This window comes from Lepidochelys kempii, chromosome 11 (genome assembly GCF_965140265.1).
Source record: "Lepidochelys kempii isolate rLepKem1 chromosome 11, rLepKem1.hap2, whole genome shotgun sequence".
NCBI lineage: Eukaryota > Metazoa > Chordata > Testudines > Cheloniidae > Lepidochelys > Lepidochelys kempii.
In genome coordinates this window covers 53,124,808-53,140,770 of record NC_133266.1, presented here as the reverse complement: position 1 = coordinate 53,140,770, position 15,963 = coordinate 53,124,808, and the positions used below count along the sequence as shown (strand labels likewise).

The window sequence follows — 15,963 nt, the reverse complement described above, 5'->3', positions numbered from 1 at the left end:
GACAAAGGCATGTCCTTGCTGTATAACATGTTCAAGGTTTTGGCTTTATTAAAGTTAGTTTTCCTTTAAAAAATAATGCTCAAAATACAGCAGTGTTCTTGACTTCTTAGAACGGACATTTTCTTGGTTTCTAATCATAAAAACTGACCTACTTTGACAGCAGTAAAGCATGATTCTAATCTGAAGAGTGACTTCTTAAAAATGGCACCTTCATATCCCCTGTTCTCCTTCCCATATGTATATTGAGTCACATTTAATTTAGTGACAATATGTTTTCACTACATTTTATCCATGTTAGCATGCAATAGAACACCTCTGAAGAGTTATGACTTATACATCATCAACAGAACTGTCAGTAAAGTTTCAACTGTAGAGCCAAATTCTGTCCCCATTTACACTTGCATAATCCCGGTTTGGCCCAGAGCATCTCTATTAGTGGTGATGACGATCAAGCCAAAAAACACTCATTTGGTCTCTCAGATCTAAGTGCTCAAGGATAGCAGCTGAACACTTTTTTCTTGTAAATGAAGCAAAAGGTGATATGCAAGTACTGTGACACAAACATGGAGGCCCATAAGATGCCATTTTCACAGTCTATTTACAGAACAGAACTACACTTTACAGATTGCAAATGTATTTTCTTTTGCCAACCAATCCTCAATGTAGAGGGATATAGAAAAAAATGGACAGACTGTAATCATTTGACTTTTCTAAGAAGGCCTGGCCTCCACTGAATAGATGTCACAGCATCAAAACAACTCAAAGGAAAGTGACTGGACACTATGCTTAACTCTAAGTCACACTTTGGCCATCCCATATACATCAGTAGGTCTAAAATGAGCAGCAATGACGTCAAATAGTCACACCCTGCTTCCCACTGTAACAAGAATAGGTCAGGAAAAGAAAATACTTGTTTGTAATCTTTCCAGATGGGATCCTTGCCAATGTAGGTCAAATTTTAAGTTAACAACCATGATAGTGTCCCTTTAATTAAAAACATTTTTGGCATTTTATCTTCCACTTGAAAATTGAAACTTCTGATAAGACAAGGAATATCTTCAGATTAAAGACAGCTGTAAATGTAACAATATTATTAAAAAGTTTACAAATGTCTCATTTAACAGACATTTTCAGATTAAGGATTTTTCAATAAAAAAGTCCATGACAAAACTAAGCAAAACTAGTATCATGCTCGCTAGTGATCCCACACAATTAATAGTTTATTATGTGTTAGTAGATGCCACGCTTTATTGAGTTCATTGTTGACACAAGGGAGTGGTTGAGAAAGTACCTTCAGTCCAAGCCAGTAAGCCCAAATGACTGCAACAGCATGCTTACGCCTAGCCTCGTCCTTCAAGCGTTTCAATTCCCTTCGAGCCTAAAATGTTTAGATAGTGAATAAAAGAGACAGCCCGATGCAGATAGCACAATCACCAGGAAAAAGATCCTCCCAGACAGAACAGCTGATTTATGAATAAGATATAGAAAGATGGAAGAATAGCATATAACCATTAAAACCCAATGTGTCAGTGTGGAAATGGTGTTAAGGCACAAATGTGGTCAATACAAGCCTCTAAACTGCTTCACTAATACAAAAGGTAAGAATTACACAGGCTCCATTATTTGCTATGAACATTTGTGTAATGTCTGCCATGTGTGTCTGCAAATCATCAATGTTGAGTGTCTGATACTTGATTTTAATGGAAAGCTTTCCCTCCAGTTACAAGACCAAAGTGATATTTATGAAAGTGAAGAATTGAAGTCACACTATACACTCAACTCCTCCAATGACAAGTGCCTCAGCATCGTATGATTAACTCTAACAATTAATTCTAACAATTATTTTTGATCCTAGTCACAACTTTAAATAAAAGAATCCTTCTCACACAATTTTAAACACTATTTAGAACTTTCGTTTCTGGGGTTTAGTTAAGATTCCAGTATATATTTTTCTCCAGTCTGGCAAATGATCTCTTTCTGATTCTCCACACGATGAAGACATTGGTGATGTCATATCACCAAAAAGCATGACTTCATCACATGCAAAACAAGGAGACAGGTACATAAATTTCATCTACAGTCTTTGTTTAGGCAACCAAAATTCCAAGGTACTATACATAAAGATGTGATATTCTGTTAAGTTACACTTTTTACATTTCACAAGGTATTAGTAAATTTATTTGTTCAGTTATTTAAAGACACAAGACCAACAAATAAGTAGCTTCAACTGGCTTGGAAAGGACATACCAGTAATAGTAGTTATAGCTATGTACTTGCAGTATTCATATCTTGCCAAGTATACTGAAGAAACTGTGAATCCTCACCCAACTTTGCCAGTTGCACTCTTTGGATACTCTTCCAATTTAACAATAAAGGCTATTCTCCATTAATTTAAGCCTTTATAAAGGATACATTTTAGTTCATTTGAGATGATACACAAATTCAAGTTCTCAGCCTATGACATGCTAATGCTAAAGACACTGCATAGTCAATATCTGCTTGAATTTTGAAGAGGAAGGAATTTGAGTTACATTTCTACAGTTTTTGAAAAAAATTAAAAAAGTATTAAAATAATCACTGGAGATAGATGGATCCTGAAGCTTTTGCTTTAATTTCCCTCTTAGGAAAAGAGAGAGTTTCCTAAGATAACAGGAAGCTGCCAGATACTGAAAATTTCTTATAACCCCGATGAGCCAAATTAGATTGGTTACTATTAAGTTTATGTCTGAGGGCATGGTAGGCACATTTTTATTTAAATACATTTGACTCATGTTTAACCAAAAAAAAAAAACCCAACTAAAATGTACAATAACGATATAAACCAATATGCAATATATCTTAATTAAGTACTGTAATATAGAATTTATGTTGCATTTTTGTTTGTCATGTCCTTTTTTAATAGAAAAATCCATCTTTACATCAGTTTTGCCAATACTGCTACTGAGCTATTACTTTGCATGAGGGACCTATCACTAAGGCATTAACAATTTAACCAATTGTTTTATATGTTGATACCAAGCACCATAAACAAACATGATTTTTATATTTTTATATATATATAATTTATACTACCCTAGTTAGGACAAGATAGTGAGACTTCATCTTTACATAAAATAAATAGAGAAAAAAACTGTGTCTGATAATGACAGCTTTTTAACAGTTTATTCTGACACCTGAAGATCAAACTAGAAATAAAAAGATCTCTTATAAGCTAAATTCTGTAGATGTTTATATGTTGATTCCCAGGGTTACCTTTCCATTCGAAGAGATTTATTTCTTTGACAAAATAAAATGGCTAAGATCAAGTTCAGCATTGTACTTCTACTGTATTTTAGCATGCTACTAGAATCAGAGATATTTCTTTCTTCATTTAACTCGCAAGGTGTTTTGATAGCATATATAAAGCGGGATCCAAATAATAATTGGGCTATATTAAAATTTTAATTGACTGAATAAAATATTCTAAGTCAAAGAGTTTTTGTTAATTGAAACAATTGTTTCAACATTATTCCCTAGAGTACAACATTTCAAATGTTCATATAACCCAAAACTGCAGCCTGCGATTAGCGAGAATCTTTTAGTGGGACTTCGCTTCTGAAAACAAACAGCTGATGCTGGAATTCCTGGGATTTTTCTAGGGCCATAAATTGAGAACTGCATGCTAACATCGTTTTCTCCTAAAATTTGGGTCATAATATTGTACTTAATTTGCAATACTGGACTTCTCCTACACAACCAAAGAAACAATCAAAACTGATTTCAGATTTTGTACAAATTATAAATAAAAAGTTGTTTACACTTTTAAAATGTACTATTTTGAATTGAAAAGGAGCCTGTTTAATTTAGGTCACAGAATATACAATCCAATTAAAAGGAATCTAGACGTGTACCACTGCAAGCACTTAACAGAAAAACACATGTGTGGAACATTTACATTTAGTTCAAATGCATTTTCTAACTTGACCTTACTGCAGTCTAATCATTTTTAATCTAGTCTAATGACTTGTTAGTAAGCAACCAGTACTATTTGGCTGGGCATGCTTAGAATTTTCTAATATACAAGACAAACATTTAGGATGCTGTCAGGTTTATTAAGTGTGGCATAAATAGAAATGGGAAAAATCAAGGATCATGCTTTAGTATCTACTAGGTCACTTGTATTAGTTATTAATCCTCGCTATTTACTACTGATTAAAGTTGGGTGTTGTTGGGTAATGAAGGAATCATGGAACATGTGCATGAAGTACCTTATATCCAAGCCAGTAAGCCCAAACAACAGCAATAGCATGTTTATTTCTAGCCTCCTCCTTCAGTCGTCTCAGTTCCCTTCGCGCCTGTGGTGTATTTGAAAATGGGTTATAGAAAAAGTTTAGGGCAGAAGAGGTTACTGCAGGTCCCAATGGGGAGAGAGAGAGAAAGAAAGAAACCAGTCACTACAAAACCGTAAATATAAAAGCATGTCCTGGCTTTCCAGATTGCAACAGTTAAAATGTTTGCAGCGAAGAGAAATGGAAGTTAAGTAATTTAAGCCATTCAAAACATTTCTCTCTCTCTTTTCTGGAGGACTTTTGCTCCACACACTGGCTTTGAAACACTGAATGTTTTCTGGCATTTTCTTACCTGGGTACCATGCCAATAAGCTGCAATGGTTGTGGCTGCTTCCTTACAGCGCTTCTGATGCTTAAGTTCTCGAAGAAGTTTTCGAGCCTGTGATCAATCAAAAGAAAAAAAATAGTCTTATTTCTAACCCAAACTTAATTTCAAAAGGATTTACACCCTACTGTGCCTTTCTAGTTCAAATCTGAGAGGGAGGAAAACAAAACAAAACAAAAAAACCCAACACACCCTCAAATTTTGCAGATGCACACGCAGAACAACATGCAGATCTGAGAGGATGGGTCTTGTGCTTACCCCCCAAAGCCTCGAGCACTGCAGGGGGATGGGATACCAAGGCCACCGGCCTCTCCCAGGCTCCCGACACCGATTGGGCAGCCTGGGAAGGCTGGGTGAACACCCAAGGGTTCCATGGGTATCATGGCGCCAGCCACTGCGCTTGGGGCCATGGAACCGGTTTCAGTGCCGTCGATGCTGTCATCACCATAGGTACCGGGGCTTGTCCCGCAGTCAGGGAACATCGCTCTGTGCCGGACTGTAAGTGGAGCGGTTGGTACTGGGTGACCAGGAATGGGCGGAGGGATGGCTCCTGTCCGACTGGTGCTGGTTGCTGCGACCCAAAGCCGACCCGTCCAAGCGAGTCAGGTGTCTTGTTTGGGGTTTCAGAGCCTGACGGCGTTCAGCGGATCTGTATCGGACACGGGACGTCAAACAGGACCGGGAGCCACTACAGGCCAGGTGCTGGGAGGAACCTCCTAAGAAGGGAAATCTCCTAGGAGACGGGCGACGACGGCTGGGCGATCAATGGCCTCTGCTCCCTGATTGGTACTGGGCCCTAGGAGATGGTGAGGGCCAGTCCCGGATATCTTGCTGGGCGGCACATGCCCCAGAGTGTCTGTGCCAATCCACCGGCGAGGAACACTTGGAATCCTTCGATCAGTGCCCCCAGTGCGGGGACCAAAGAGGGCTCCACTGAGCCTGCCTCTCTAGTCCCGAGGCATGACAGCTTCGCACAGGCGACCGATGGCACAACGTCTCTCTCAATGCGGAACAGTGCCACTGAGGCGGGGAAAAAAGCATAGGTCCCAAATCAGGTTTTCCTCGAGACTGGGGTATTGCTGGAGCCAACGTGGGCAGCGTCAGGATCTCTTGAGCTGCTTGAAGGGCTTCGGGCGTCAATGGCACCTGAAGCTTGCTGGGGCCTGCACCGCTATCTGGAGTCCCAGGCGAAGTACAGGATGCGCCGCACCGCTCGACTTGAGCTGGGGCCCGGGAAGGGGGCGCTGAGCTGCCCAGCATGGGTCGTGGCTCGCCCCCAGCCTTCTCCTTTCCCTTGCGGGAGGTAGATCATCCCTTCACATTCTTCTTCGGCTTCATGACCAGGGCCGTGGAGGGAGAACGGTGCCAGCTTGCAGACAGTGCCACTGTGTGTGGAGCACTGCACACGGAGGCCATGGTGCTCGGTGCAGAGTCGGACCACTGCTCTGGTGCCGGAGTGAGTGCCGACTCTATCAGGAGCGCTCTTAGACAGATATCGTGCTCCTTCTTCATCCTAGGTTTAAAGGACTAGCAGGTATGGCACTTATGATTTATGTGCCCCTCGCCTAAGGATCTTAAGCAGCTGGTATGTGGATTGCTGACGGGCATAGGCCGTTTACAGCAATTGCAGGGCTTAAAGCCTGGGGACCAGGGCATGCCCAATCCCCCAGCTGAGTCCCGTTTGGGACTAACGAAGAGTAGAGAACTACTACTAAGGGTTTAACTAAAAAACTACTAACTATATACAATTATTTTGCAGGTTTTCAAAGTTTGCAAGAACAGAACGAAACAACGCTAGCTGAAGCAGCAGAGTTCCAGCACCGTCACTGGCAGCAAGAAGGAACTGAGGGTAGCGGGAGCCAGTGGTTCCCCTTATAACACACCATGCAGGTGCCACTCCAGAGGGCACCAGAACCAGTCCCCTACGGATACTGCTAAGGGAAAAACTTCCAGCACAGGTGCATGTGGCAAGCACACACACCACATATGGAATGGACCAGCTACGTAAATATAAAGAACCAAAGTTATATCTCGGTTGCCAAACCACTATTAACCTGAGTTTGCACAAATAATAATTTAAGTTCTCAATTCTTTTGGGACAGGCAATAGCATAAATGTTAGGACTACTCTTGTAGTACACAAAGAGTTTAGTTTGTGAGGGACATAACAGTACTAAGATGCCAAGATTTTTTCCCCACAAGATAAAAAGTGGGCTCACCCCTTTCCTGAAACTAGGTTTTACGTGTAAGATTTTAGATATCCTCCAGTCCCTGTCTGAGCACTAAGGAAATCTCATTTTTCTCTCTTTTTACCACCTTGCTCCTTGTAGTCTCTGTCATGGTCACAATTCTTCCTTCAAGAGCAGTGGACAGGATTCTTTGAAGAGAGGCAATGCCACAACAAGTTGGGGGTGAAGATAGGGTGGGGTAATGAGACACTCTCTCTCTAAGGGCCAAGTATACTGTATCAAGAGCATTCCCACATCCCCAGGAGGCACAGATGACTGAATTCAGGACAATCTGACCCAGGACCTGGCAAACCCATAAACTGTGTTCAGTTTTGTCTGTGATTTGAAAGTCTCTAAATCAGAGAGTGAATCTGCTACTTACACTCATCTCTCCTCAACTGAGCCCAACATCCTCAGATTTTATTAGCCTAGGCTAGCAGAACCCAAGGCAGTCGCTGCTCAGTGATGTCAAACTCACCTTCCATCCTCTGATGTAAGACTGTACTACAATGGCCGAACTCTTTATCCTCTGATACTTCTTTTGTTGCTGTATTAAAAAATCAATAAATATAGTTAAGCAGAGGAAGTCATAGTTTTAAAACTGCTTTACATCAAAACATTCTTTGGTAACATCTAACAAATATATTCATATGCAATTTAATCAAAAAAAGTAATGGAGAAGAGTGGATTAATTTCTGAACACACAAATGAGGATGTGGATTTCACATCTAACTCAAGAGGAAACAAACACACAGACAGCAGAGTACATGGACAAGGCCACTTTATACACAAAGAAAGACTAACTTTCTGGCCAACAGAGGAAAGTTATGTGAATTAAATATGAACAGCCACTGTTTTGTTGTCTTTCCCACCAACAAAATAGTTCAGATTGTCACAAACGCTTTGCTCCAGTTTGTCAGCTGAGCTTGCCATTGACAATCATAAGGCTTCTGTTGTTCTTCACACCCACTGCCCTCTTATAGTATCGGTACTGATAATAGCTTATAAAAGATAGTTTGTTGAAAGCCGGACTGGAATGCTATCCACCTAAGTCAGTTTGATGTACACCCTCATGACAATTTCCTGAACTGTAGAACATTTTCCTCTTAAGGTCAATAACATCCTTATTTTTCTAGTAAGCTGCTGGTTAATTTAATATCCTATCAGCAACAGGCTGAAGGTTCGGCAATGCAACATGAAGGGCCAAATACTCAGCTCAGCACCCAGTCTGAAAAAACTGTGCTGGTCAGCTCTGCTGAGGGGTGGGTGTGGATATGGGTGTCAGAAGCCCTCCCTCAGATGCCGCAAAACTAAGGAGCCATTCCATGGCCACTACTGTAGCTTCAACCTCCTCCCCACAACCCTCTCACAGACAACACTTTGTGATGGGAGGGTTTGGTTCTGTGAAACAGCCGATCCCCTCGCCAGACCTTAAGCACAGGGAATTGTCACAGAGCTTTACTCAGGCAGGGGATGCACGCCCTTATTCAGCCTCCCAAACCCTGACCCTCTCTGTGCCTCAAATCACATTAGTTCTGATGCAAGAGTGCTCTTTATATTAAAAAAAGAGGGGCAGGATTTTCCCCCAGGTAATTTTTTGGGCACTTCAAGGAGCCAAATGACTGCCCATTCTAACAAAATAACTGCTATACGTTTTCAGAAAACCAATAGAGCTCTACAGGTTAGGAAATATTCTTCCTAATGTTCATACAGGTTTGGTCAGGTCAAATGTTGGTTTTCATTTGTTCTCATTTTCTTATATCAACAGGCCTGCAAATTATGTATTTGACAACTCTATTTTTAAACCATTAAAGCTCCACTGGTATACTCAGTAACGTAGATACATAGCTGTAATGCAATCCAATCCTAATGTTGGCTGAAGAAAAGGAGTGAATTAAACTGGACAAGTTTGTATTGGAAATGAATTTTTACAGTGGTAACAAGACAGTAAATGAGTTATTTTGAGATATAAATAGCCACATATTTTCTAATTTCCAAGACAAGTTAATCTTTGACTGACCTCCATGTTCAATTGAATTGAATACTAAAGGATTTCAAGGCCACGTAGAAGATTATCAAAAACCATACATCATCTGAGATACGCTAATTTAACAATATCGTAACATTTATTTAAGGGGAGCTCTCTTTCAGTACGATATGCTATTTCATCAAACCTTCTCTTGGCCTTTCATAAGTCTTAATAATGTATATTTCTTTAAAAAAGGAAATTAAAAACTTCTCTTACTAACTGGAAAAAAGATTGAAAACTATACATCATTTAAGTTCAATTCATAATGATGTGGAAGATCCTGTCTACAACAAAATTTGAAGCAGTCTTAGAACTATATTAGTAAGAACCATTTAAACACAGGTCTTTACGAGTTGTACCTAATAAGATAAATCATTGGGACCCTCCCAAGCATTCTTGTGCCTCAAATTTAAAGGCTTCAAATAAGGCAAAAGACAAAAAACATCTTATAATGATAGAATTTCACATACAGTAAACATACACATTACTAAACTTTTGTATGCATTGGTTGCCCGTTGGTACATGCTACAAAGTTTCGCCCAATGCTTGAGTCTGTTGAACTATAGAGAGGTCCCACCATTAGTGCTGGGAAATCCTGTCTCCAAACGGTTGAACTAACCAGGATACCTTGACAATCCTTTTCACACAGATCATGTACTTCATCGTGAGCCTATTTAACTCAGTTTACTTGGTGGATATTTTTGGTGCCAAAATACAGACATAAAATTGAATAGTTGCATCACTTTCACCAAGGCTGATAACAAAGAAAAAGAATCATTAAGTACTAATAAGAAATCCCTGTTTAATAAAATTTGCATCTTACTGCATATCTCCTGTACCAGGAAGCAATCACAATCTGGCTCCGTTTCATTAAAAGGAAACGTGTCCGACATTTCCAACCTCTGTAAATCTTCTGAATGAGTGTGGCCAAGTCCTCTAGACGTTGCTTTCTCAGGTCTTCTAATTTGAAGAGCTGAGTTAAAAAAATAAAAATAAATAAAAGACAGAAAAACAGAAAAGCGTAATTAGGATAACAAAAAGGGATCAATTCCCTGAATCCCATGCTTCACCTCTTGAGAAATCTTTGGCTGGATCATGATTACTGTACATGGCACATAAATGCGGTATTGATGCCTTACATCCTGAGGTTATTCAGTGGATGAAGACTACATTAGATATTGGACTGTTGCTGACAATTACCTTCATAGGCTTTTAATTCCCTCTCAGCCTCACTTAGGTTTATTTTTAATGCCTTCTTATAAGCCTGCAATTAATCACTTTAATTTCTATACAATGTTTATCATTCTAGTACCAGAGCATTGTGTTTGGCGAAACCTGCACTTGTCATCCAGCAAATTCTTCAGCATTATTGATGGGTAATCACCATGCAAGCTGCTCTTTGATTAGTGCTTAAAAAGCAGTCTGAAAAAAGTGGGCACTATCATAATCAGGAAGCAGCAACTTTGGAAAGAGAGAGTTTAAAGTGCACCCCTCAGAAGCCTGGCTCAATTTTATTTATTTAATGCCAGGTCTGCAACACCCCATGCCCTCCCCCGCAAACAGCACAGTCTTTGATTCTATGGTGGAAAAGATTTGTTCACACACCGTTCTTGGGTTGCGGATAAATATCTTTGATCGGCCAAAGGAATATTCTTCCTCAGGGATTTCCAATTCATTGAACAGTACCTCTACACCAGCCCTAAGAGAAGAAAATGAGCTTCTTGTGATATATTTAAAACTCTTCAGACCAAAACATACATACTACTTAGAGTTTACACACTCACAAATTAATAGGCAGCATGTTAAAGGATGTTTTAAATCCTTAGTGTTTAATATGAGAAGAACGGAAATGTAACTCTTTTATTCATTTTTTTTTATTAAGCTCTAGACACAAGAATCATATTTGGAAGGGTATGGAGCAATTTGTGTACAAAGGGAACAATTACCATTAAACAGTGCCAGTGATGCAATCCAATCCTAATGTTGGTTGAAGAAAAGGAGTGAATTAAACTGGACAAGATTGTATTGTATTGTATTGGAAATGAATTTTTACAGTGGTAACAAGACAGTAAATGAGTTATTTTGAGATATAAATAGCCACATATTTTCTAATTTCCAAGACAAGTTAATCTTTGACTGACCTCCACTGAGCTATGAAGGAATAAGAATACCAATGTTTTTCTTACCTAGCAGGTCCTCTCCAGTGAGGCCAGGTCTGCTTACAAAGCATCTTGTACCTTTCTAGACAAAGCTCATAAGGCTGTCTGAACGCATAGCCTGCCCTTCTAACCCGGACATTCTCTAGGAGACCTAGGTACCGGACCTGGTGACACACTAGCGCTTCATTGAAGATATGTGCAGCTTTTTTGTCATTGGGCTTGATGCATCTGGAAATTGAAACAATATTCTGCATTTTGTAGGAATACTAGTTTATAACATAATAACTTTACATGTACAATACAATAGTTTAAATTTTACAAGCCAGGCACGATCAGATATTAGTTCATGTTTAATTTACGTAAGTGCATTGAATATGAATAGCACCCCATTTTCAAATTTCATTTCCTAAAAACCTACAATGAAACAAAACTTGCCATTCTAAAATATTAACTATGTACACGTGAATTGCTGATGTACCAAATTCAATGCATACACAATTACAACCCAGTGAGATATGCAGACAGGCTATGATCCAGAAAAACACTTAAGTATTTAACTAACTTTAAGCACATAAATAGCCCCACTGAAGTCAATAGCACTATTCGAGTTCTTAAAACCTAAGCATGTGCTTATGCACTTTGCTAAATTAGGACCATAATTTTATTCAGTTTCTCTGATGTTTTTTTTCCATTTACACTCTTTTGTTTAATGGCCTCCTTGTGCAAGAGATGTTAGAATGAAGTCCTATTTATCCACAAACAATTATGTGGTATAGACAGCACCAATGCAAGCTTCCTCACACTGTCCCTACCAACGTGCCCCACCCTTGATTCTACAAGAGTAAGGGAGCAGTTGCATTTCTTGGCCAATTCATCCTATGAACTCTCCAAGAATGCCCAGACTCCTGTTAATGCCAGCTCTAGTGGAGGATTTGGGGAAGTGCACTAAAACCACCAACTCATTTCATATAGACGATTGAACAAGCAGGACAGAATAACAATTTTAAGTCACTGCTCACCTGGACTGAATTTACATCAATGAGCTACAAGAGAGAGGTTTCATTATCTCTTGAACTACTCTCTGGAGCCATCCATTCTCTGGTTTTTTGCTATCACATTTGGTTAAAGGCAGACATATCCATTATCATTTTTTAAAAGCTATCAAAGAATAACTTACCTAATATAGTTTGGATTTTTTGTCTGCAAGTTCTTCATCAGAGTAGCTACAGAAGCCTTGAATTGTGAACCTGCTGTTGGGGGTCTCTTTAGATTAATCTTGGCAGGGTTACCTTCTGGGAATAATGCTTTAATGAGGGAGTGGTTGGCCTTCCACATGGCCTGGGAGAGGTCACGGTAGAGTAGATCATTATTCTTGTCAACAAATCCTTCTACCTGGTACATAACCTAAACAACATAGAAGAATCTCAAGAATCAAGAAACTAACACGCCAACAAACTCTCCCACTCCAGCCAGATTAATAATTTCTCGCTTTGGAAAAATGCAGTGATTATTTCCTACTATTTTAAATCACTATACCAAAAAAACCATTCCAAAATAGCCAACCAACCAACCACATTTATTTAAGTTTACTTAAGTAAAACAGCAGTTCAAAATAATATTAAAAATTACACAATAAAATTCCTAAATCTCAGTTGATATGTACTAGCTAGCTGTATACTCCCCAGGGGGCTGACATTTTAAAAATAATTCTTACATGGAAAACAGCCTGATGACATGCGTGCACAGGAAGATCTGAGCTGCACTTGCAGACACAGAAAGCCTCCAGAAGAGCTTTACCCATCTCTCCATAGGAGAATATTCCAGTTTTTGGGTTGCCTTCTTTTTTAGTCTTTAATATCTTGGCATATGATCTCATCGATAATACAGATGCCTTCAGTTTCATGATTTCATTTATTTTTATGTCTATATTACATTTAATAAAAACTAAATATTAATGTTGTTGCCATATTTTACAGTGGATCAAGTGACTGGAAACATTTCATTTTCCTTTACAAAATGCATTTCTGAATGTAATTGATACGGAAAATATTGGCAGGCATTACTACCGAAAAACATACAAAGTAACTTAAATAATTATATTTTGAGACAAAAAAAAGTCACCAACTTTCGTTAGTGATCAAAATTGTCTTCAACTGGGCATGGAAAAACAATGCCAAAATAGTATGTACCGACTGAACTTTCTGCCCAGTTAGTAAATGTCAGAACAAATGAGGACTCATTGGCTGCTAGTGCAGACAAATCATCTGCCCTAATCCCATGCTGAGTGTCGAGAGTTATCTCCAATCAAATTAAAAAACAAATTAAAATGCCTTAAATAGTATTCTAGGGCAGATTACAATCCAATACAAAATATAACCATCAAACACAAAATATAAATGTTATTAGGCTATCTACTATGCCAGTTCGGGGAAACCCTGCTCCCAGCAACTTTACTGCTACGGACTAAGAGACATAACTGTGACGTCAAGTTTGTGATACACAGACTGGTGAGAAGTTAAAATAATGTTAAAAAGGATAAATACATTGTTCTAACCAATGATGGGTGAATTTTTTTTTAAACCTGTCCAAACCTTCACTCATGCCCTGAAAGGAATGATTTTTCAGGTTCAGATCAGTGGCCTAGTCTGTCACCGATTGTCTTATCTTAGCTAACGTAATGATCATGATTTTTAAAAAGAAAGTTATATGCAAAGAAAATATCAAGAACTTCAAACTGTGAGGCCTGTATTTATTCATGCTGTTTATCTTAGTAAAAAGCAAAATACATTTCCAAGCCTTCTGTAGCGCTTTATCTTCCATCTGTCTAAACAAACAAGACTTCAAAATAAACTCGGCTACCCTCAAATTTATATGAACTCCACTTTCTCAGAGTATTAGCCATTTCAGTGATAGCAAACCTATTTTCAAGACAACATGTCACCTTCAAATGTGTGTTCATCTTTGCATCTCCAAACAGGACAACTTTGGTTTCACAAACTATACACTTTCAGTGATTAAGTCAACACGAGTTTTGCCATTGACCTCAATGAGTGCAGGATGAATCCTCAAAAATTAAATACACTGTCAAATAATTAACTTGTCACTAGTTCATTAATAGGAAGATTAAAAAATATCGAAGTAATTTTACTTTATATTCTGCATTTGACTGAGACAACTTCAAGCTTCCACATCATTCCTTCATTGTATCCTCATTTATTATTTAAAAGAACATAGCATTGTTTCGCTTCCCAAACCTGGAGCCCATGCAGTTTGGCCTCACATGCAAAAAACACAGATCAAGCTATGGGGATGTTATTTCAATACAGTACCTTGCCAGCATAATGCTGAATTCTAAAGCAACTGTGAGGCAGCGATGTATCATTCAGGAAACGTGAACACTTGCTCATCCTACTCTCAAAGTGCTGATGAGTGGCACAGATTTGGTTCAGTTTCTCTAAAAAGGTGTCATCGGTAACGGTGCCTGGCCTCAGACATTCTTCATCTAGCATAGCCAGAATTCCAGTTTGATTCTGTAGTTTAAAAACAAATTTCCTTCTTTCCTTAATGCATTGTTTTTATCTTTTTATGGAGATAAATAACTTTGTGCTAACTTATACAAACAGTAACCAAAATTGAACTTTACTTAATCAAAATATACATAGAAATGCAGAAGTCAGAAGTAAAGATCAGCCATATTAGTGTATTTTCTGCTGTTGTTCAGACCCATTAATAAGTCAGAACTTTGCAATTAGCTTTCCAAATTTCCAACCTCCACATTACAGCTGAGTTTTAATTAGGAGCCAAGAAGCCATTCCATTCTGAACCCCTCTTTTTAGCCATTTGTAACTTTCTCAAAATTCTTCTTTTTGGACACACAGTTCGCAAGCTTGATATCAGCTTAAACCTGAATTTTATTTTGAAACTGTGAAGAAAACTTGTTCAACCATTTTCAAGACACCTGAGCATATGGGAAAAAAACAGGTTTTGTCTCAAAGAAAAAAATTAATTTTTGCATATGTTTTTTTTTTCAAAATGACATTTTCACAAGTTCAAATTTACGATTGAATTCTTCATTGCGAGCTAATTCAGCTCTTACATCTAAATTCACCCCCAGTGTGAGCAGTAAAATTCCATTGACTCTGGTAGAGCAGGACCTGTAAAAGCCAACTGTGAACACACCTCAATGTGAAAGTGTTTTTTAATTAATTGATAATACTAAAAAGAAAAGGATTACTTGTGGCACCTTAGAGACAATAAATTTGTTAGTCTCTGAGGTGCCACAAGTACTCCTTTTCTTTTTGCGAATACAAACTAACACGGCTGCTACTCTGAAACGTGATAATACTAACAAACTCCTATATAGTGCTCAAAGCACTTCATAAAGAAAGGTATCTCCCGATTTTACAGATGGAATATAGAGTTCCAAGTCACATAACAGGTCAGCATCAGACCTAGGAATTGAACCCCAGCCAGTCCCCCTACTCCCAGTATAGTGACTTATTTCACTTGACTAGAATACACAATCTCCACATTCACACTTATGAACTTTTGAAGATGATGCACTAACCATTCACAGTATGTTAATCAACATTTAAAGTGTGCGACCTAGAAAATGGGCCCTTCTTCACAACAACTCAAAATCTGTCCAGTTCCCATTTTCCTCACCCCTTCTCCCCAGCACACATGTGCTTTCTGTATTTCTGAATGCGCATTCTTCAGATTTGAGTCTTCTGACTTGCACTTTTAACTTTCAACCTAAACGTCATTCTCCTATTTCATTTATATAAGAGGCTAATCTATAGCCTTCCACTCAAAAAGAGATAAAGTAATCAATTTATGGGCAAAGCTAGCATGCATTTTGTATTATTGGTTAAACAATGTTTCAATTTGCATTG

General features: G+C 38.6%; 1 protein-coding gene across 6 annotated transcripts in view; it reads right to left on the bottom strand.

The window, feature by feature from the left end:
- Positions 1-15,963, bottom strand: part of MYO1B (myosin IB) — a 177,913-nt gene that overhangs the window by 22,544 nt on the left and 139,406 nt on the right. For 3 of the 6 annotated variants that reach the window (XM_073306214.1, XM_073306213.1, XM_073306220.1), the window contains 9 exons: positions 14,398-14,598; positions 12,246-12,472; positions 11,096-11,296; positions 10,515-10,608; positions 9,733-9,882; positions 7,359-7,427; positions 4,621-4,707; positions 4,248-4,334; positions 1,292-1,378 (listed from right to left, as the gene is read on the bottom strand). In XM_073306214.1, the coding sequence (XP_073162315.1) occupies positions 1,292-1,378; positions 4,248-4,334; positions 4,621-4,707; positions 7,359-7,427; positions 9,733-9,882; positions 10,515-10,608; positions 11,096-11,296; positions 12,246-12,472; positions 14,398-14,598 (1,203 nt within the window). The remainder of the gene's footprint in view (positions 1-1,291; positions 1,379-4,247; positions 4,335-4,620; positions 4,708-7,358; positions 7,428-9,732; positions 9,883-10,514; positions 10,609-11,095; positions 11,297-12,245; positions 12,473-14,397; positions 14,599-15,963) is intronic. The other 3 variants (XM_073306216.1, XM_073306215.1, XM_073306219.1) reach the window with 3 other exon arrangements.